Raw genomic sequence first — 23,850 nt, 5'->3', positions numbered from 1 at the left:
TTTGACGGTGTAACTCTGTACATTTATTTTTTAAATACTTTGATTTACTAATAAAACTATTCACATTGAATGTGAATAGTTTTATTAGTAATTCTTTTTCAACTTAGCGTTAAAAATTGACTAATTTTGTATTTAATTAACGAATATAACAATTAAAAGTTAGCTTGCAGTGTTGTGAAAAAAATAAATATTAACGAATATATCTTACTTAATTTTTTTTCATCGTGATATATTTGTAATTTTACTATCCTAACTTAAAACAAACATTTTTAGTACATAGATTGCATTAACCAGAAGTTGGAAATGTGAACAGCAATTGATTAATTTTATTTAAATAATTTTGAAGTATACCTGAATAGTAGAATTCGTATCGACGCGATTCTTGTTTTAGAATTGCGTTATCTTTACTAACAGTTTATTTAGGAATCTGAGTGAATTTGAAATAAAATAATTCCGTTAAACATAAAAGTGTTTTAAATGTAAAATAATTATTCATTTACAATAAATTAACTTAATTAAATATAAAGAAGCACTTCTTTAAATATTGTGAATATCAAAAAATAACTTATTTTATACAATAGCAACTTTATTATTTTAAGTATGTTTGTGATCCGTCATATGCATCTAACTGTCATAATTGTAATATCCAAGACAAAAGATTAAGTAAAAAAATCTTGTAAAAAGACTATTCAAGTCAAACTCATTATATAAATAAAATTATTAGTTACAAATTAATATTCCCTTCCCCTATTTATAAGAATGGCACGAAGACCAAATAATGCGAAAAAAAACTTGTCTCAAGTGAGTCATTGTTTGTTATTATTTTAAAATGCTAATTTATAGAAATAAAATTTATTGTATACGATTGGATAAGCAATTATTTATACTAATTTAGTTACAGAAACCTATTTTTGCGTACAATGGTACCATCAGCTGATAATAAGTAGATAAACAAAGATGGCAGGGAATACATTGTGGTAATTGGCCGAGAGTATGAAAGATATTTATAAAGTTGTTATTAAACATATTTCACATAGCCGTAGATAAACTTTTAAAATGTTTTGCAAATGAAATTCTGTTAGAATTCTAAATATGTCAGTAACCCAAGTTCAACACATTTTTTCAATCAATTGAAAACTATTGAATGCTAAAATAAAAATGTCTTATAACGTAGTTTCCATTTTAAATTAAAAACTAAGAAAAATGAGCGCTAAGATATTTTGTGGAATTTTATTATAATTGCTTTAAATACTTTATAAGTAGTTGGAATCTTATTAGGAGACTATTTGTTTCAAAATTTCTACTGTTGCATTTTAATTTCATTACATTTTATGTTTCTCATGTAAAATATATATATTATTTTAGATAGAAGATTCTCATGATTTCATATATGATATTGTTTTAAAAAATTTCTTATAAGTATTTAATACGGAGTTATATTTATAACTATAAGCATAAAGTTGAAATAAACCGTGTATGCAATGATAATTTCTTTTTGTTTTAGTTTGGATTGTTTGATATCCCAGATTTTGATGATGGAGAAGAACCTCTTGATTTGTCTGATGATGACATAGATTTGGAGGCAGAACTAGCAGCTATAAGTGGTGGAGGTGGAAGGCAAAGACCCAGGAAACCTGCACCACTGCCTGCAGCTAACCTTGATGCTATGATTGCTGAAAGCTTGAAAGATATTCCATCTGATGATGAGGGATCAGGTATAGAGCACTTTTATTATTTTATTTATTCTATTACATAATTATACTATACACAGAGGAAAAGGGAAAAACTTCACTTTGTTGCTTGAAATGTTGTATAATATAAAATTGTACAAACCCTTCCATATTATGAGAAATTGTTACCAATTGCATTATTTCAAAGTAAGAACAGCTAACAAGACATTCAAATTTGTGATATGTACCTTTTATTGGGTTAACAAATTTTGTTCTTCTTAAAAATAGACTAAATTATTTTCAATCTATTTCTTGTATATTAAAATAATATAATATTTTTTCCATGTTTATTTGCAATCAGTATCAAACTAATAGCAGATTTGTTCCATTTCCTTTGTCTTGCTTAAGACCCTCCTCACTATCCAATATGTCATCCTTCACTATTTGTCACCAAGTTTTTTAAGAGGTTTTAAATGCAGTAACTGAGTCCTTTTGGTAATTTATATAATCAATTTATAAATATAATTATTACTAGTTCTATATTATATATTACACAGGGTGATATTGGTTAAAGGCGTAAAAGCTTTCTTAGATTCCTTTGAAAAAAGTGTTTAAAGGGTGAATATATAGCTAATTTATCAGCAATTACTAATCACTTATATAGTCTCACTTTTATAGTCTAAAACATTTGCAATAATTAGATCCAATAATAACCTAATTTTTGAAAATACTTTTTCTCACTATATTACCATTAAACTATTTATTATTTCTGAAACTATCGGTTTTTTGATATCATGTACCGTTCATTACTTAACAGGAAATAACACATTAAATTCAACCTATTTAAGCTTTCACATGTATAACTAAGTCATGTATAAATGTTGAAAACTATTCTAGATTTACAATACAGGTATGTTCCATAGTTAACGGGAAAAAAAACTGTCCGTCATAAATAGTATTTATGAATTAGTAGCTATTTATTTTATAAGTAAAAAAAAACTAATTATTAATTAGTTAGTAGGTCTGTGGAGTTATTTAATTGGAGGGGGGTAAGATACTGATTATATTATAATAATAAATCAATTAATTTAAATTTAATTAAAGTTGAACAAATCAAATTTGAATTTACAACTATACAGGTAAACTAAGTAAGAGTTATGTGAAGAGTGGTTGGAAATTGTTATAAAAGCTTTAGCTTTTTTAGCCCCTTTTAAAACTTTTACATTTATTTCACATGACCTCTTTAAATTGATCACTCTGAAGTTTGTTGATTTTTTTTTGGATTTTTGCCAATGACTTATGGCAGAATGGATAGTAAACAATAATTTATCTCAACATATTGTTATCTGAAATATAAAACTATTTTTTTATTATACTATCAGTACATTTTTATTTCTGAAACCATTTATTTTTGGATAGGATGCACCTTAGATTAATTGAGAGCAAATGTAAAACTACACACTCCTAAAAAAACAACCTGTAGATTGTAATAATACAAAAACATTATTTTATTTTATATAGTATAAGGGGTAATAAAATATTAGAAAGTTATATTTGTTAAAAATCAGATATAGAGATTTGTACCATGTTTAAATTGTTATTCAACAGGTGATGATGATGATGATCCCGATCTTCTCAGTGAACTCAAAGAACTGGCTATAGAGGATGATGAAGCACCTCCACCTCCCCCACGAACCACTCGGCCCGCGCCACCTCCACCCGGCAGTACGGATAGCAGCATCATCAGTCTTTTACAGGATAGAATTTCAAACTACAGCGTTGCGGAGAAAAACGCGAAGGAAAGCGGAGAGAGTAGCAGAGCAAGGAGGTAATGTATCTTGTTGCTAACATCGTAATGGATATGGGTTTCTCTTAAGACCTTACCACCGGCATTTAATTTGGCACATTAGTCAGAGTAGTAAACTTCTGGATTTGGTCTCATAAATGCATGCATGCATGCGCATGTATAAAGTAATTAAAAACAATTGAGTATATTAATAGATAATATTTCCGACGAACCAAATAAAATACCAGGTACTATAATTGCCTTTAAGTGCAACATAGTAAGTATAATTGGGTTATTAACTTGTATTATCATATTTTAAAGTCAAAACATATAATGTGTTGTATAAGTTGGTGACTTAAACGTTTCTATATAACACCCTCCTGTTATAAACAAACTTTATGACTTACCTTCAGGTGAATTTCCTTAAGTTACTAATTAGTTCAAACCCTTCATCAAACCCTTGTACTATTTCTAACATTTGCAGATTCGGCCGTGGTTTGAAAACGTTAAACGACTTACTTAAGCAAGCTAAAGCGGGAAAGCCGATTAAAGACGAGGACATACCGCCACCAGTGAGCGTAGGCAAACCAGCTGTGCAGCAGCCAGCAGCACCGGAGCCAGTTCCAAGCGCTCCGCCAATTTCACCACCAGTGCCTGAACCAGAGACCGTGGTAGCGGATCCTCCTATAGCGCCGGAACCGGATGAGCCTCCACCGCCACCCCCTAGAGTGGAATCCCAAGGTCTCAGTGCAGAGAGACAACAAGGACTGCAAGCTATTTTGAGTAAGTTTTAAATATCTGATTGAGGCCTTAACCTTCTGGAGTGGATACTATATTATCTCACAAAGTGGACAGATGCCTTTGATAAGGCAGACCTTAGTCTTAGGATGCACATTGCTTTAAATCTATCGTAAGGGAAATCTATGGGCCAAGCTAATGTCCAGCTGTGAACATCCTACCGCTGGAAAGATGACTAATATATAATTATAAACTGTTAGTATATATAGTATAATTATAAAATTATAGACATTGCCATTTCTCAAAAGTTTAATAGAAAAAGTTCTTGTCCTATAAGCAATAAATCTGTTGGATTTGTAGAAGGGTGTCATCATCTTGTCTTGGCTGGGTATGGTAGCTAGCTATACATTGGCGTTCATCCACCACACACACCCTGTTTAGCCTAATTATAAATGATTCCTTATATTCTGCTTGGAAGCCCATTTTGAAATTAAACTAATGTTCACTATTTACAGATCTAAATCCTTATGTATATTATAAAGAGTTTTAGCTATGCGCTTATATCTCAAGCTCCTCCCTTTTTAAATTTACTATGAATTTATTCGTAGTCATTTTGCATTGGGAGGAATTTTGTCTAAACTTTAGCTTTTGGAAATTGTAGACTTTGTATCTGTCTAAATATTGTTTGCATTTTATTATGATTATTATATTAATATTTAAAATTAAAATCTAGTTCTAAACATTATCTTCTTTCTTTGTTTAGAATTCCTTCACAGTGTATCAAGCCTAGATTGCTATCATAATTACCATTTCATCATAACATCCTTTGCTGGACATATGTCTCCCGCAGAGAATTCCAATAAGCCCCTTTCCACTGGTCGGGTCTGGTAGGATTTCTTGAAGAGTTGGCTTCGCTTGAGTATATCCCGAAGCTAAATGAGCGCAGTGCCGCTTGGTTTTGGATACCAGCCAACAAAGACATGACAGGACTGATCCGGTAAAAAGTGGCATGCATTCAGTGTCTTCTTAAGACCTTAAATCGTCCATCCAACATGTCGGTGAATGCGTTTGCCAGGCCATGGTCTCCACTCCAGAACCTTAATAGCACAGCGTCCATCTGTTAAGAGATCGGGCTAATTTGCTATAAATTTGTTAATGTGGTAAATCATACTGTACCTGCTGCAACTATTTATGTTACTAGGACGAAAGGAAGAGCTCAAAGCAGCGGCTCTGTCATGCAAGCAGTCTGGTGACAAGCCTTTAGCCCTAGAGTACCTGAAGGTGGTGAAGCAGTTTGACCTGGTAGTGGACGCATACAAAGCCGGTCAGGAGATGGACCTTAGCGAGCTGCCCACCCCGGAGGGCATCGCCGCCGCTTTTAAATCCCAACAAAAGGGGGAAGACGAGGTACAAAACTCTGCAGGTATGTTAATAATAATGAAACTATAATATTATGTAATGTTCATGACATAAAGCTGATCTATATCCTGACACCAATTAATCGACAAAAATGAAGATGGACTGATCATATGCTCCAAAGCGTAGATGAAAAATGAAGCATAATGGTGACCTTCTAATAGCCTAGGTAGGATCTATGCCCCCAGTTGTGGTCGAAAACACAGACGATGGAAGGACAAACTAAGAACAATGTTAGGGAGCATACGGCTCAGGGTAGCATCTGACCTAATGTCATCTAAATTTAAAAAAAAACATTACAACTTATTAGGTTATATTTATTATTAATGTTCAAGAAAATGCTCCATGCTATTGGCCACTATGGCCAGAATACTTTTTTGAGATAAAAATGCTGTGCCCACGATTTTGTCCGCGTGGAATTTAACAAAAAAAATATTTTTAAAGAATTTTTCAGTCATAAAAGTAACCTAAGTTACTCCTTATTACATCAGCTACCTGCCATTATAAGTGTTATCTAAATAGGCCCAGCCATTTCAGAGCTTAGCCGGAACAAATAGACAGACAGACAAAAATTTAAAACAGTAATAAATACACATAAATATTTCTTAGTTGTTTCGATTGGAATGATTTCCGTGTATGTTTATGTGTGTGTTATACATATATGTTAATATAAATATCCTCTAGATTTCAAAATATCAGAGTATAATAAGTAAAATTTTGGAAACTTCTGTTAAACTTGGTAGGAAAGATGGTAGAAATTATTGGTATGTTCCGTGTCCACATTTTAATCTCAATGTATAAGTACTCAAAATCATTTAATGTATTTCAAACCACGTACCACATTACAGAAGCCCCCCCTGCTGACCCGATTCCCGAGCCTGCCGGGTTGATAACAGCGTCCACTGTCGCTGAAGCATTAAAACAGCGACTCGCCGCTTTTCAGGTAACAACACATATTTATTCACAGTATTTGCAGTTATTTAAAAATAGAAGAAAGTCTTTAAGTAATTGTTTTTGTCAAAGATGTGACTCCCTGCTTATAAATATATCATTCACAGCAGTGAATATAGTAATGAAGGTTTTGTGGAAAGCGATCACCCATAAAAATGTCATTTTGCTCTTCCAATGCACCTGGTACAAAGTCTGTAGGGACATATAGAAACGTTTTGTTTTGTCTCTGCAGGCTAGTTTCCGTATCTATACGGTGCTGGTATTTTGCGTCGGGATTAACCTTATCCAAAACTACCCAACCCCTCGAGAAATCCCAGCAGATCCTTGATGTCGCCAGGGATCTCGAGGAGACCTGTCGGAAACCGAAATAGTACGTAGGCAACAGTGTCGTCACCTTCCAGGCAGACTCTGCACAAAGGACTGTCTGTAACACTTAAAGTAAACAGATGATAAAGAAGACCTTCACCAGTTAGGACCTCGGCCACCACGCTCAGTCGTGGTTGGGAAAGTTTAAGTAGGGTGTTAAAAAGCCGGCAGCTTATGGTAGACCATGTCTCTTTTGCTTGTCGTCACTCCTCATGGCACGTCCATTATTTACTGTTGTGACTCCTGGTATGCACTGGTACGAGAGATCTGGTCCAGATAGAAACGACAATTGACATTAATATTTAGAAATTCTAATTTTGAAAATTTCTGAAATCCTTCCTAGTAATTTACGGCTTGGGTTGCGGCATCTTTTTGAGGATATGGTTTGAAAAAGTCAATATTCACTGTGGCTTCACATTATATTTATGATAATATTTTGTATGTTTACAATAATTATAGTAAATTAAAATAAGGGAGGAACGTCCATAGTGTATTTTCGAAGCACCGTGAACCAAAATAACAATTGCAAAAAATATCTTATTAATTTCTGATAAACGGAATCATATATTTAATAAAATACCGAAAAAACATTATGGGAATATCATATTTAATTCAAAGCACATTTTAAAAATAAATTAAAAAATTGCATATTAATCATAAACAAATATTAAAATGACAAGATGATGAAAAAGGAAATGATTTCGCTTGATTATTTTGTTTCCTTTAGGCTCTACCTGACAGAAAGTGTGTTTAAGTGTAAGTTATTCCTGCTTCTTCAACACAACTATAACACCTTACAAAACATAGAACAGTCCAAATTAAAATATATTTGAAAAGTTCACGGTCAATGAGAGTCAAATCAAGTCCAATCAAGATCCAAGAAAAATCAAGTCAAAACTTTTTACACCAGTAACCAATCACCCTGTATACAAGTTAATTTATGCAAATAATTGGTGATATTTTCTAATTTATGTTTATATAGGAACAAGAGGCGAAAGCGAAAGAGCAAGGAAACTCGTCGAAGGCTCGACGCATGGGGCGTATAGTGAAACAGTATCAGGACGCCATAAAATTGCACGCGGCCGGCCGACCTATCCCAGTTGACGAGCTGCCCACGCCCAGCGGATATGCGCCTCTGCCCACTGAACACGTAACTATTTTCATAACATTTTTGTAAAAAAAATAGTAATACATTAAATTTTTTATACTTAAAGATAAAATATGTAATTAATTCATAAAAATATCAAATCCATAATGAATTTTAAATGTCAATTTATATAAATGAAAGTTGTAAATTCATAAGTAAAGGAAATGATATGCCACGGTGTTACAATTGGAAAAGATATATCATCAACATTTCTGCCATAAGACGTTTTGGGATTCTTCCTAAAGCCGGTAGGTCTCAAAGGTAAAAAAAATACAGATTAAAACAATATTCAACCAATAAAAACCATCAGCCAATCACAAAGCGAGGAGTAATGTAGAGCGCTCTCTTTCGCACGACGTAAATATTAGATAGCTCTAGTGGGATATTCCTGTGTTCGATGCGTGGCTGACGATGACGTTATGTAGCTACTTCAATGTCTACTGATAAACATAGGCCTGCTTCCAGCGTCATGGTAGCCTGTCTACCTTGGTGGACCTCCTATATTACGCTTACTGGTCCGTGGTCTCCATTCCTGAAGTTTAAGACCCCAACGGCGACCTATTCAGCACGATATTTACCCACTGCCGCTTGCAACATGACAAAATTCGAAAATTAAGTTTATAAGAGAGAAAGTAATAAATTTGCTTTCAACATTCCAGGGCAGCTCTCCTCAAGGCACACCGGCTAGACCAGCGCCGTCGCCTTCGTCCCCTGCAACTGGAGCTCAGCCACCTCCCCGTGCAGCCCCTGCGGCACCTTCACCAGCTGCCGTTGCGCCTTCTCGCCACCAGCGCCAATTGGCGCTACTGCTTCATAGACAAAAGGAGTTTAAGGATGCAGCTCTTAACGCCAAGAGAAATGGTAAAGCTATCTTCCCCTATCTCTTATTTTAGCTACATGACATCTTCTGCTGGATGCTGCCTTCACTGTGGATTTTTTATAGCATGCTTGATGAGGCCTTTATTCGGTAGCTTCTGACGAGGTTAAGGATCCACTTTGGGTTGACGTCCTACGCTGCGATTTGCCAGTACGTGGTCTTCACTCCAGAATCTATCCCTATAGAGATGAAGCTTCTCAGCATTCTATATAGAACATCATAGGAGTTACCCTGTGAGATTAAATAAGAAATGAAGAGAGCCGCAGAAAAACCAAGGTTGCTAATGTAGCTTCAAGAATTGCACGTCTAAAGTGGGCGTGGTCTATTGCTCATGTAACCGACGGGCGTTGGGGCCGAAAGATTGTTGAGAGGTGACCATGAGCCGTGGCTACCACCAGGCATGGATGTAGGTAGGCCTCCACTAAGTGGACCGGCGATATAGATAAAGTCGCGGGAAGTCGCTGAAAGCTGGCAGCGTAAGACATGTCACCTCGGTGGTGATGATGAAGAAGAAAAAAAACTTGACTGCTTACGCTGCATATATCACATGGTGGTTGGAGGTGAAAAGAGAGAGTAATATATTATTTTCAAATATATCAGAAGTATATAAAATCCCACAGGTAACATTGAGCAGGCCAAAGAGTACCTTCGGGCAGCCAAAGGTTTTGATTCGGTGATAGAGGCCGCACGTGGTGGGCTCGCTGTCGATCTCAAGTCACTCCCTCTCCCTCCCGGAGACAAGAAGAGGATTGAGCAAACGTAAGTTCATATGTTTACTGACTAGATATCGCGGTCGAGTAGAAAAAATAAATTGATTAAACGAAGTGAACACTTTTTTTATTGATTTAATGTTTTAAAAATAAACATATGCTCTAAGGTTTTAGTGATAATGTGATTATATTTTCATTGTAATTAACCAAAAAACAGCATTTACACGATACTTTTTCATGATTTTTTTAAACATTCCTTGTGTCCTAATGAAAATGAAAATAAAATTAATTCCGATTTGCTGCTTAGCAACAATTTTCGTCATTATAATTTTCTATTATTTTTATTCATTCGTAGTTATAATAGGTTTCTTGTTTTAGGCAATCACTCGTGAGTGCGCATTTAGTGTTACAGATGGTATTAATATTGAAAACTACCTTCAAATTTTCAGTTTCGATATAGTCTCGAAGGAGGACTGTGAACCGGCAGACGAGCTTCCGGACGCCGATACCTCGCTGGAGGGCGACGTGATGGATCGTCTGCAGAATCAGCTGACAGTGCAGCTGAAATTTTGCCTCACCAACCGCGAGCGCTGCCGGGCCATGGGCCACGTGGCTGACATGAACCGCTTCGAGAACTTAGCGACCGCTGTTAAACAAGACCTGGATGTGGTCGTTGTCGCAAAGAGGTAAATATTCTTATTACTCGTGTACTGGGTAGATTAGAGCATCTTAATTTTAATTGGAAAGACTATTTCACAGTGACCAGATGAAGCATACTGTTAACCCTTTCAGGACCATAAGGTTACGGTACCTTATTTAATCAATTTAGCTAAATGTAATGAATTAATAGGCATCCTAAAAACATAATTTATACTAAAAATTCAAAAAAGTTTTACATTTTTTGGAAATTTATGGGACAAATATGTCCCTATGGTCGCTAAGGGTTACTTGTTACTTAAACATCTAAATTTTGGTTTACTTGTTGGTAAGTCTGTTTTGTTGTAAATAATGTACATTTGTTACTTAGTGTACTTTTTTTACTTGTTTATGAATAATATAAATATAATAGGGCAAGTTATTTGTGGTACTCGGCGAAACAATTCCTGTTGTTAGATGATTGGTTGATGATTAGATGGATTGATTTTTTGAGACGTTGAAGGGTCAGGTGATTCTTGCCGTTAAAGAGTCGTTGTTTCTTCAACCTCGACATCAAATACCCCTTGGTCATCATCCTGTACTAGAAGTCTTTGGTCTTCGTCATCAAGCACTAAGTCATCTTCCTCATCGCTATTGTCACCTACAAAAATTTGAAGAATTTTATTTTTTCGAAGTTCAAAAACTCCACGTCCCTTACGAAACATATTCTGAGAAAAATATGAATAAGAAAATGATAGCATTTTGGTATATCACCAGGCCAAAAGTTAAGAAATCCCGTAAAAAGTATCCCTTTACGCCGACAGGGACATCCGTGTCCCATAATCTTTATAACGATTTATAACAGAATACAACATAAATACATTACTACTGAATATTTAGAATAACAATTTACTTACCAGGTAATGATAATTTGACACTGTAAAAACTTGAGAAGCGCTTTTATAATATCAATTATTTATTCCAAACAGCAGATCATTCGCGCTAAAAGAACTCTAACGTTCTGATGACGATAAACAATAAACGGTGTTAGTTATCCTATATTGCCAGTAAATAATAATAAAAAGGTACTTTCCGAAATATTAAAACAAAAAAATAATTTACAATGGTTACGTAAATATTTAAATAATCCATGATTTTTGCTTGGGACACCGGCGTCCCCGTGGTCGTGAAAGGGTTAAACGATGTAGTTATGATTATTAGAGGTTCATTCAATAACGACATATCTATGCAAAAAATAAAATTGCAGTGTCTGTTTGTAATGTTAAAATAACCTCTTTTTACTACATGCACATGATATATGGTAAATATTCCCTAAGTAATTTTCGCTGTAACATATATAGAGATCACATTACAAAGTGCCTTTGACGCCGTCTGATGTTAACAGATGCTATTCAGGGTCCAATTGACTCGCGTTATGACGAGTCGAATCACTCCGGTGAGAGTAGTAAACACAAATATTAAATCTGTTGATATACTGTAAAATTTACACACCTAAAATATACTTTCAGCTTAGGCCAAAATCCGCCGAAGTTCCACTACGAAAGTAGAGAGTTCTCCATGGTTCAATGCAATACGGACCTTAACGAGAACGACTTAGAGTTGACAATCGTTCGCGGCATCGCCTACAACGTGCCGAACCCGAGGGAAGTCGATACATATGTGAAATTTGAGTTCCCTTACCCACAGGTGAGACAAGACAACATTTATTCAAAAATACTACCTCCCTAAAGTTATAAATCTATCGATAACTATAAATAATAACAAAAAATACTTCAATGTGGACACTTTGAATATTAATTTACGTCCAAATTGATATTATTAAAAATAAATTTCCTGTTTATTCTAGAATATTAGTAGCTTTGACGCCTTTTTTAGGTTTTGATTATAATCGAATGTTTGATAGAGACTTGTTTTAATTTACTCTGTGGAAAATGAAGGTATTTTAACAGTTTTTATAAAAAAATAAAAAAAATAGCTAAAATAACAGTGGCAATTTTGGTCGTGTCGTTTTAGAACGTGTTTTTCTTTTTTAGACGCCATTAAAGCGTTGTACATAGAGATAACACATAGAAGGATACATCCAGTTATTGAACAGTGGCAGAATCAATTAATTTATTCAATCATATTATTCATTTACCCTTTTTATAAATTTTGTAAAGGCTGATTTAATACTTTTAGCCAATCCAGTCTACTAAGATAAGGTTGAGACGATCTTTATTCACATGGTATTATTTAAACTGACGATTTAAGAAAAGAAAGCTAGAAACCAGAATCAGATTGAACTCCACAATATTACATACAACAGCAACCTTTAACATAAAAGTACGAGGGTTCCAAACTAGACGGTTTCTTTGGTCATCCTTAACACAATTAAATCTGTTAACTAAACTGTACACTATAATAGGATTTTTTTACAAATTTTTGTTTAATGATCATCTTAATTTTATTACAAAACAATTTAGACTTTAAATTGCAAAATATAACAAGCTTTCATTTGATTAATTCGCGATAAAACAGCAAAAAAAATTATTCTCATTATAAAAAAAAATTCTCTAGTTAAAATACAAGATAATGTTTATTTGAATGGACTTATTAAACACGGTGATGATGGTATGGTGAACAAACTCATCATCAGCAATGTCACTTCCAGGAGGCGCCTGTATCAGACCGAACAGCGACAGTGCACGACACGAACAGCCCGCAGTACGACGCGGTATTCCTCCTGCCCATACAACGCGGCGCCAGGCACTGCCTCCGGGTGTTCAAACGCCACGCGATCAAACTTGAAGTCTACTCCAAGGGGTAAGTATTTCGGCACATGAGATAAAAAGGGGAAAATAAGTAGGAAAATCCATATTAATTTAATAAGATGTTGAAGTTGAAGGGGGTGTCGGATAAAGGCTGCAAACAGGAAATGAGCATTATATAAAAAGATAAAGAGTGGGGAAGAGGATATATAACAGAAGGCAAATACTAGGGAAGGTGGTATCATATAAAGAAGGCAGGAACTGGTGAAGTGGGTATAACATAAAAAGCACGTAGAAGGGAATGAGATATACAGTAAGAAGGCTGACAGGCAGAGGGTATCAGATAACAAGGCAGAAAGTGAGGAAAAGGTTATTACATAAAAAAGACAGGGCGTGGGGAAGAAAGAATCATATAAAGAAGGTAGAAAGTGTGGAATGAAGTATTACATTAAAAGTCTCTGCCTTTTCGGAAGAACAGGGTGTCATTAAATAAGGCATATATTGCGGGAAAGGGAATAACACAGAAAGGCAACAAGTGGGCAAAGATGTATTATATAAAAAGCAGGAAGCGAAGAAGACGTTATAACATTAAGAAAGCAGGAAGAAGGTTCCTCGTGTTAAAAAGAGAAAGTTTCCTACACATTATATAAATTACGTAATATTTAAATTGTGCTAGCTAATATTTATTGTCGTTTTTATTGAGTTGCTTATGTAATATTTTGGGTTTTCCGTGTACTGTGTCTGTGTAATAACCTTTTTTATTGGTTTTATTTGCTATAGTCGTTACGTTTAATAGTTTTTGTATGCATTAAGAAATTTATATATAAATGATATATGCTATATGAAGCTTTCTCTTAGATTTTTGACTTTCAATGCTACTGCAAATTTGGGTACCACACTATCACTTACATAATTCACAATAGTAACAGTATCACAGTCATTGCTCACCAACATTTTTGTGTCTGCTATCAAAGGACGTAGCATGTTGCATGTAACTATTTCATCATACCTGTACATGGAGTTATTGTATATTTGTAATATGATACAAGATTTCCTTTTCATGCTAAACCCTCTTTAGGTCCATTCTTTTTCCTTCTTTTCCGCCAAATTTGCACATTTCTCCAATCATTTACCTTATCACTTCTCTATCTTTAGCTCCTTTCCCTCTTCCACTATTCTATCTTCTCTTGCCTACTGCCGACTTCTTCCCATCACATTGTTAGTTTGTTTATACATTTAGTCCATCATGATTTGAAATCGAAACCAATTGACCTTCTATATCCATCTTGGCTTACTTCTTAATAGTTCCATCTCCTTCGTCAACTTTCCTATTTCCACATCTTCTTTCCCATCATAAATTGTCTTCTTTAGGATCTACCTTCCCTTAACCGACTCATTCCTTTAGTCTTTTTCGCCAGCATTCCTCATTGTTACATCTAAGCCACTTCTGTTCTCCGCCTGCTTGCTTCTCGTCTCTGTCGACACCGTCTCTCTAATATGCAAACTGTGCGATCCCCTCTTTAGCGTCATCTTCTCCCTTACCCCCACCACTATGGTTCCTGTTCACGATCGCGGGTCGTGCGCATGAGTATGGGTCTAGCACGTAGCGTTGTAGTAGAGGGCGGGGATGCTGTGACGGACCGGTGTGTTGCAGCGGCTGGTTCAGCCGGGACTCGCTGCTGGCCACCGTCGCGGTTAAGCTGGCGCCGCTCGAGACGCAGATCACTCTGCACGAGGCCTTCCCCGTGAGTATATAATGAAATACATTCCGGTGAAACTTGTAAGGAGCCCTAGAGCTTCACCACTTTACCAGAGATTGGAGCCATGCGCCCTGCTGTCTCTAAATACGAGTAAGTCAAGTAAGAAAAAACAATGTCATTATTATTAAAAAATATATATTGAGACAAATGCAATAGGCATTACAAAGAGGTGTTTTTCTTTAGCAGTGATGTGCTTTTGGAGATTGTATAAAATTACTAATGTTATATTGTATTTATGAAAGATGCTCCGGTTTACATTACACAACTGTAATTACTACGGTTAAACTGGAATTAATAGTTAACAGTATAATTATTTAGCACCAAAAGAAACTTAATGTGATAATTATTTTCGCCAACCGAATACTTGTCTGAATTTTTTCTAAGTTTGAACTTAATTTTTATAAATATGTTGTTACATTAAAAGCCTTATTGTTAGTTTAATATGACAGAAAAATCGTAGTACAAGTATGATTTATATATGTACTAAAATATTCTTACAAATGTGGGTATTTGTATTTTTGTAGTTGATGGACGGTCGACGACCAGCAGGAGGTTCTTTGGAAGTAAAACTTAGAGTCCGAACTCCTTTGCAGCAGCAGCAAGTGGAACGTACGACCCATCGTTGGCTCGTCATTGACAGTTAGACCTGGGTAACCTGCGAAGGATACTTCAGAATATCATGGCTTCTTATTGTACATTTTAATTTAAGCTATATGTCCTCCCAGACGGCATGACATATATGTCCATTTATGACATATATGTCCTCCCATATGAATACATATAAACAATGGACACTTATAAAAATGGCTTCTTAATGTGATGCCGTTTTATTGTAAAACCATCATATTAAACAATATCATTCATACAACAGGTCAGCATGACCAAAGACAATAGTTTTTTTTTTTAAAGGCAGAGAAACCTGAACTATGTCTACCTGATGGAAGGTGTACATTTTTGCTTTTTATCCAAAGAAACTTAAACGAACACATACAAAAGATATCAATTGCTTAATATAACGGTTATCTATATAATATTTTTGGTATGGTAATGTTTTTGAATCATTTACAATATGACTAGTGAATATATGTTTTTTTTTATTTACATTGTTAATAATATCATAAATTAATCATATAATAATTCCAAAATATATATTATAATGCATACTAAAATATATAAAGAGAAAATCTCAAATATATGTAATTAAATATGTGATATATTTGTAAAAATAATCAATTTTTTTGCTTAATTAGTGTATATAATAATTTCATTGATCATTGGAATAAATGGAGTGAATTGGGGGTAAAAAATGTCAAACGTATTTATAATATGGACATGCCTTTCCGAATTCCGGAATATCAGAATTTAATTCCGGATAAATAAGTTAAAGTAACCGCTATTCTTGTTTCTATTTATCTGTTTAAAATCAATATGTAATGTTAAAATGATTGAAAGTGTTGCCATCCATAATAAATATTCCAAAATTCACTCTCTTTATTCCTATGATTGTTACAATCAAAAGTATGTCCGATCCAAAAAAATGTAAAGAAAGAAATTAATAAGATATTTTTTTATCTAAATGACACATCTACATAAAGATGGATAATCATATAAATAATATTCAGATGCAAATAAATATAGAAAACCCTCTTAATGTAAGAATATGTATAAACAAATTAATTTTTTTCTTGGTTAAGTATTTTTAATTTATTGCGCAGAATTTGAAAAAAAAATTGAAATTATTGTAACTTTTGAACCTGTGCTCGGCTTTTAATCGATATTCGAAAATAGAATGTGTAAATGTTTTAATACATTTATTTGCGTATGTATTTATTGTAGATATGTTATACCAGTTAATGTATAATAAAATGAATGTTATTTTTAAAAATGTTTTTTTTTGTCTGTCATCTGTCCAGCTCACACGACAGTAAAAAGCATTAAAGCCTTTACACGTACTTCCTACCACCCTGTGTAGTGATCACTCTGAAATATGTTACATTACCCAGCGATAAATATTCAGATCGACTTTTGGAAAGAAACAATCGGCTAACTTCGCCTTCTTAGAGCATTATCTCTGTCCCACACTACCTATGTGACGTTTTGTCAGTCGTTGTATTTCGTGCGACAGAGATAACGCTCTACGAAGCCAAAATTAGCCAATTGTCTCTTTCCAAAGGTCGATGTGTAATATTTAACGTCGGGTATTGTAAATTAATCTATTTTCTATAGGAATGCGACAAGCCAAAAAACTGGCACTAAAAAGTATGCATAGATAGTAAAGAATATTTAATTATAAAATTTTATAATTCGAATTTGGAATACTTAATATATTATCATAAAGTTATACATGATATGTTATATAGTAAAAAATACAATACAATACATTAATTGACGGCATTTTACACCATTTATCAATCAACCTGTATAATCTGTAATTGCTTAAATGAATCATAAGAGATTTTTGAAATGGCTCCCGTTATTGGGGACCTTACATTCCATCCTCTATTTTGTTGGGAACAAGGTTTTATTTGAGGCAATAATTTTTTTCAGTTCTGTTTTCATTTTACAGTTTCTTTTGTCTTTTTTCGTTCTTCAACTAGAGATAAATGAAAAATGTAACAGAGCAAATCTCTGTTACATTTTTCATTTATCTCTATGATAATGTCTTACATTTTTACTTAGATTATTTATATATACATTTCTACAATTTTATTTTTAGTTTCTTTCATTTAGTATTTTCTCATTATCATAAGAGGTTATGTCGATCTTGACCTTGAATATATAATTAAAGGACGATATCTAAGTCACGTAAACGTTGCGTGCAATTATTCAAACTGGATCGTCGTTTAGTATCCGTAATCCGGATATAACCGGTCGACGATCGTGATCTCGTGATCAAGGACTGTAGTTTGACAGCACCTGTTCAATTGGCGGGTAAATATTGACAAATTAAACTGTCACACATGTCAGCGGCGAACTAGAAATTCGCCGCATAAAGCATGTGTTAATTTTATCTGTGATATTACTTAATCACGACTAGTACGCGGATATATGATTTTATTTCACGAGGTACAATACCCGGCGATAAATATTGCACATTGTCCTTGTAGCATTAAAAATATTTTTTATCAAATTGCTAAATAAATATGATAAAAATTTTGTGATTTAATTTTTTTATTTCAATGTTTATCAAAATTAAAATTAATAAATATTAACATCAACGAGTTAACTAAAAAAAATAGTAAATGTTTTTAATTAAATGTTACAATTTAGTGAAGAAATGAATAATGCATGAAGAAAAGGTTAAAAAAAGTTTCGTGGCCCATGAGGGGATCGAACCCGCGACCTTCGCGTTATTAGCACGACGCTCTAACCAACTGAGCTAATGGGCCAGTTGAAACGCGTGAAGAAATTTTCTATCAGTTGGCTTTTACATATTGATAATATATATAGAAGCGATGATTATTTTTGTTTCATACATTACGTCATAGAGAATAACATCTGACAACCACAGACATGTATGAAGCCAAATATTCTCGTCTTATATTGTTTGTTACAATTTTTATTAATCTTTTACTGAAAGAGTAGTCTTCTTTATAATTATATTTTATTTTTTACTGTGGTAGTGGCAGCGAAGGGGCTTATCATCCGTCTAACTGATTGTCGTTTGGATCGAAAGGTCTTCGAGTGATGATCACGAGCTGGTAAACGCGGCGTGAGTGGGCCCCACTAGGTGGAACGACCACATAGTTCAGGTCCTGAATGCGATTATTAGGGAAGGCCAATGCCATGCAGGTGGCGTATATCAGCAGTAAAGAAGAATAAAAAGAATCTCAACTGCGAAAGTTGTACATACAATATAACGGTTGGTACTGAAACGAGATTGTAATATATTATTTTCAAATATATTATAATTATTTAAAATCCCCCAGTCTATCTGCTGAAAAGAATAAGAAGATATCCGCTGTTTACTAGTGAGCTATCTACATTTAATATCACATGAGTATTATAAAATGTCATTATAAATATTGTAAATAATGTAACGTATTGAAACATGATCCACGTATTGATATGTTTCATTCACGTGGTCTGCACGTACTATCCATACTTCTGTGCTTATTAATGTTATTCATTTAAACTAGAATGTTATTTTTTTACTCATAAAATAATATTTTTTTTATTTATACATTATTGTACACCATAGTGAAATACATTAAGAAGTATATATTAGCTGTTTATTATTGATAATGGTCTAATTCTATATTCAAATATAAAATATTTGAATTGAGAATTTAAGGTTTAATGTTTTATTTCAATTAAAAATATATTTAAAGGTTACTAATGAATCATACCGCTTGAGTGTATCTAACGGTGTTATATAAAGAATTTTTAACGATATTAAAAAAATCATAAATGGAGTTTAGCAAAACTTTTACACTGGAGTTAAAAAAATCTTAGGGATCTGTGACATTTTTAAACCATGGGTAAAATATATTGTTAGTATTAAAGAGATTTGGTTCATAGAAATTTTCGTATTTATTTTCGGAACTAAAGCGGGTCACTTGAAACTTTATAATAGGATACTTGATGACCCAGCTGTCTGTTACAGTGTTATTACGTCAAGGATCGAATGGGTCATTGACCCTATGGTATATTTTCTACCCAATGTACGATATGATATGTCTCCCCAATAGATTTACAATATAAACGGTTGCGTCTTACATCTAGCGTCTTCCGATAATCTTAACAAGGTCAACACCATCTGGGTGAACGTCTTGCACTGAGATTACCAGTCCATGTTCTTCACTACAAAACATATCTAATGACCATTGACTGCACTACTTGCTTATCCACAGGACTATACACCAATACCTCGCTTTGCGTCACTTCGTTTTGTGTTTTTTTCGAAGTTGCGTCGCTGCTTAATTAGTACTAATTTTCGCTGTGCGTCGTTAGATTTTCGAGGTTGCGTTGTTTTGGGTTCAAATCTTTAATTTTTTTTAATTTTCTTTTTTTTTCTCAAAGATGGCAACACTTTTGTTTCTAATTGCGCCATGCCATAAAAACTCGGAAATTCTCTTTCTAATTAAAAATCAACGCAATTTTAATACAGTTTTATTTTCAATTCCGTAGAAGAGTTCAGTTTCAATTGCGTAGTGTGTTGTGCTTTTTTTAAAAGAGAATTATAAATTTATATAAAATTTTACGTGTTGTTTCTGGTTACAAAAAAAGTAAATATTATTCCAATTTATTTATTGGCAGAGTTATATTTTTTTTGTTTTTCAAATGTTTACTTTGTTCAATTTTCTTTTTATATTAGTAGTATTTTCGTGATCCTGAAACCTATCTTTGATCGATGGTTTGCTATAGAAAATCTTAATTCACTTTGCGGCGTTTCAATTTGCGTCATGTTTTTATGGAACGTAACCACGACGCAAAGTGAGGTATTGGTGTATACTAAACTCTACACGAAGGCAATCTAAGTACTGTGTCTACGTTCTTTTAAAGGTTTTAAGTAAATAAACGACGTGTATTTATATATTTAAAATCTTCACAACTACGCACAACCTATTCAAACATACTCGACTTGGTTCACGTGTTCCGTGTCGGGCGCAGTGGAACTCTCCGAGCTTCGCGTGACCTGTGTGTGACGCAGATTCAAAAGCTTGACCTGTTGGCTTTCTGTGTTGTGTATTATATTTATCTTTTAATAATACAATTAATATTTTAATAATAATGTTATTATATAATAAAAATAAATAAATTTTCTATTTCGTACGTTTTTTTATTTGACGTTTATTACTATTATATTAAACAATGTTTTTGATCGAAACGGCGTCAAATATTTGACAGCAATTTAAAATGTTTTTTCTTTATCATTTTAATTATAACTTTACGGTATTAAAAAAAACATCGGAATCTTTTGAGATGTTTCAGTCTTGCGCTTAGGAACATTTATGTACAATTTGGTTACCCATCTTAATGTTTACATTACCTTATTTAATTAATAAATTAAGAATGTTTTATGCCTTCATAATAACAACTCAAAGTTTTACTAAACAAATAAAATCTGTATTTTCATCAATATTGGGCTTAAAAATTTCGTCTTTAATAATCTTGTTGAAAATTATGTATTCCTTGTAATAGAATTATGTAAAGATTCATGTTTTTAATTCCATCTTACAGTCTGCCAATGTCAAACCACTTTATTTTTCTATTAAATGGCGTCAAATGCTGCCACAAATGTATTATTTTTTCAAACCTCTAACAAAATATTTGGTTTTCGTACAGTTTACTTAGTGTTGATTATCACGATAATCAACCTAAAACATGACGAAACCTCCCGATCGAACTTGGCAACGTTTTGCTCGCATAATTGTAACCAGTTATAACCGGTTATTTTTTGGCGCGAATTCTCGTGAGCGCGAGACACGCCCTTTGCTGTCGTTGACATGAATGCATTTGATTACGTAGTGTGCAATCGCGAACGTATATACACACGCTTTATAATATATTGACCCAAATAATTTTTTTTTTTTTGAGAAATCACAACGAAAAATCTTTATATGACAACTCCATCCTACTACTCGACAAAAAATTAAACATCTTAGTTACTTATTACATAATTTAATGTATTTTGATGTAAAAATATATTAAAAATATTATACGTTTTATTTATCCTTTTAAATATTTTCAACCTCTCGAAAAAAGATATCACAAATAATTATTACAATTTGACACTGAAATACCGTAACACACGGCATGTGTTACGTAAAAAAATGAGATAGTTGCCAAATAAATGACTTTAAAATATTAGTTGCGATGAAATATTAAAGTATATAATTATTAAAAATAAAAAATTGAAATAATCTTTTGATACACAAATTAAAAAAAAAGCATTAAAAAACTTTTTACTCTGCAACATTAATAAAAAACAATTATTATTCTATATAATACAGCAAAAATATCAAACGTTTTATTTGTTTGTAGTTTCTCGACGTTATTTGATCGAGCTAAGAGATGGCGTTAGTATCTAACCCCGATTTAACTTGTGCTAAAATATTAAAATTACAAATTCGTAGATACGTAAGAGTAAAAAAAATCTGTTTTTCTTTGTTATCATTATTCACTGTCTTTTTATTTTTATTTTAGTGATAAAACATTCTTATACTTCATAAAATTCTCTAAATTTTTATTCTAGTATTTGTTAAATGTTACGAATTGACCAGGATAATATTTAGCGTTATTATGCATACTTAATTAAAAATAAAAATATTCATATAATGTATGCGGACATTTATTGTACATTCATATTAATAAATATAATATGAACGTATAGGCTTTAGGTGTAAATGCTTTTAACGAGTATATATATTGTCACAGAATTCGAAATTTAAATTTCAAAATATCTTCATCCTAGTCGGTATTTACGTGCGCTTTTGTATCGTCAAATATATTATTTTTATAAGAAGAAAGCTAGCCGCTACCGGCTCGGAACATTGATCTGATATCAATCGAATAAGAAAAACTTTTGAATGGTATAAGATTTATTTAATAATTTACTTTCAATTTTAGATTTAACACTAAGAAAACGAAGATCTAGGGACATCTCGTGGAACTTTATTATATATGCGTCCACCCAGACCCATGACGGATTATGTAACTTTTTGAAGACGAAATTTAGGCGTTATGAGGTTATGTTTATTTCTGTTATTTATTATTATATTGTGCCTATTACTATTTTTCATTAAAAGTTTTGTGTGTTTCTGCCTAAACCCAACCAACATAAAACGAATAGTTAATAGTTTTCTAAGGTATTTATTCCCTGTTTTATCAGTTAAAAAAGCTAAAAATATTTATCACACAGAACAAGGGAACAGATAAAGAAAATTAAGATATTAATGGCAATTATTTAAAAAAAAACATATAATGCAATATAATAGTAATAACTATTTATTGTTTTATAGTTAAAAATAATTATTTATGAGCGCATTGTCTGCGTATGCCGGGAAGTAACCTTACTCAGGGGCAGAATTTCAAGGCGCGTGTGCAAGGAGGGCGGACGAAGGTTATGACGTCACAGGCGCTGGAGGTAAAGTCGGGGCGCGCTGAAGGTCAAACGTGAATGTCAAAGTGTCTGCATTACGTTTTATAATATTGAATGTCTATTTTGGTTGCATAATCTATTAATGTTCTATATAAATTTAATTAGCCGAGTTAAAAATGTTTTGATTGTAAGAGAGAAAAAATATTCTTGTTCGAAGCCAACAAGCGTCCATAAGGAAATTCCACAGTACATGACGTTTCTTTATACGTGCGAAAACTTTAAAGTGATGAATGCATTCGTTTGTCAACAAAAATCTTTAAAGTTTTTACACTACGAAATATGTTACCTTTTTTTTTTTGCGACTGGCCAGTGACAATAAAGTCTGTAGGAACAGATAGTAATTTAAAATTAATTTTAACATGTAGTAATTCGAATTTTGAATTAGCTTTTTCTTACTACATTATTTAATATTTCTGAAAACGTTTATTATTGGATATAGTGAACCATACATTAATTGACAGTAAAAAAGCCAATCAAACAGTACGAGTCAAAAAGCAGCTTTATTTGTAATTAATTAACATGTGTTATTTTGTAAATAACACATGTTTTTATTGTTTACACAACATGTTTTTTTTTGTTATTATTACTATGTGTTATTTTGTATAAAACTGTGTGAAGCAGTAAAGTAGATTTAAAAACAAAGGTTGTTATTGTACAGTAATATTAATGTTCCAATGTTGTATTTTTATTTCTTATTTTAATCTTTCATCTTTGTAATTACAATTCGACCAGTTTAGATAAAACAAAAGAAAAAGAAATATGTTCATTAATAGCAAGCTTCCAAATTGCAGATTTAATTCGTTAATCACATAACAGATTTTTAGTTTTAATATAGCGTTCATATAAATATTTATTTTTATTCCAGGCCGGTATTTATGTGATGTTTATTTTTGTTTTATGAAAAGAGCGCGTACGAGCAGG

General features: G+C 33.0%; 1 protein-coding gene and 1 non-coding gene across 3 annotated transcripts; one reads left to right on the top strand and one right to left on the bottom strand.

Annotated features, from left to right (window-relative positions):
• Nucleotides 1–638: 638 nt before the first annotated feature.
• l(2)gd1 (lethal (2) giant discs 1) lies at nt 639–15,726 on the top strand. Of its 2 annotated transcripts, none has more exons than XM_068765203.1 (14): nt 639–801; nt 1,505–1,715; nt 3,279–3,498; nt 3,941–4,239; nt 5,396–5,617; nt 6,459–6,553; nt 7,910–8,077; nt 8,734–8,935; nt 9,572–9,710; nt 10,111–10,347; nt 11,827–12,004; nt 12,969–13,120; nt 14,720–14,810; nt 15,350–15,726. In XM_068765203.1, the coding sequence occupies exons 1-14, from the start codon at nt 760–762 to the stop codon at nt 15,467–15,469; spliced, it is 2,376 nt and encodes a 791-aa protein (XP_068621304.1). In that variant the 5' UTR covers nt 639–759; the 3' UTR covers nt 15,470–15,726. The 2 variants fall into 2 exon arrangements, with proteins under 2 accessions (XP_068621304.1, XP_068621303.1); XM_068765202.1 differs by having other exon boundaries at nt 14,681–14,810.
• Nucleotides 15,727–18,140: 2,414 nt separating this feature from the next.
• TRNAI-AAU (transfer RNA isoleucine (anticodon AAU)) lies at nt 18,141–18,214 on the bottom strand. Its single transcript has one exon. It is a non-coding gene; the product is annotated as a tRNA-Ile (tRNA).
• Nucleotides 18,215–23,850: the final 5,636 nt, after the last annotated feature.

Source organism: Battus philenor, unplaced genomic scaffold (genome assembly GCF_028537555.1).
Source record: "Battus philenor isolate CCGP_79_NKW_IND1 unplaced genomic scaffold, ilBatPhil1.0.hap1 SCAF_2, whole genome shotgun sequence".
In the NCBI taxonomy this organism is placed as follows: Eukaryota; Metazoa; Arthropoda; class Insecta; order Lepidoptera; family Papilionidae; genus Battus; species Battus philenor.
Note: the sequence above shows the minus strand (reverse complement) of the source record. Positions and strands in the feature narration are given on the sequence as shown.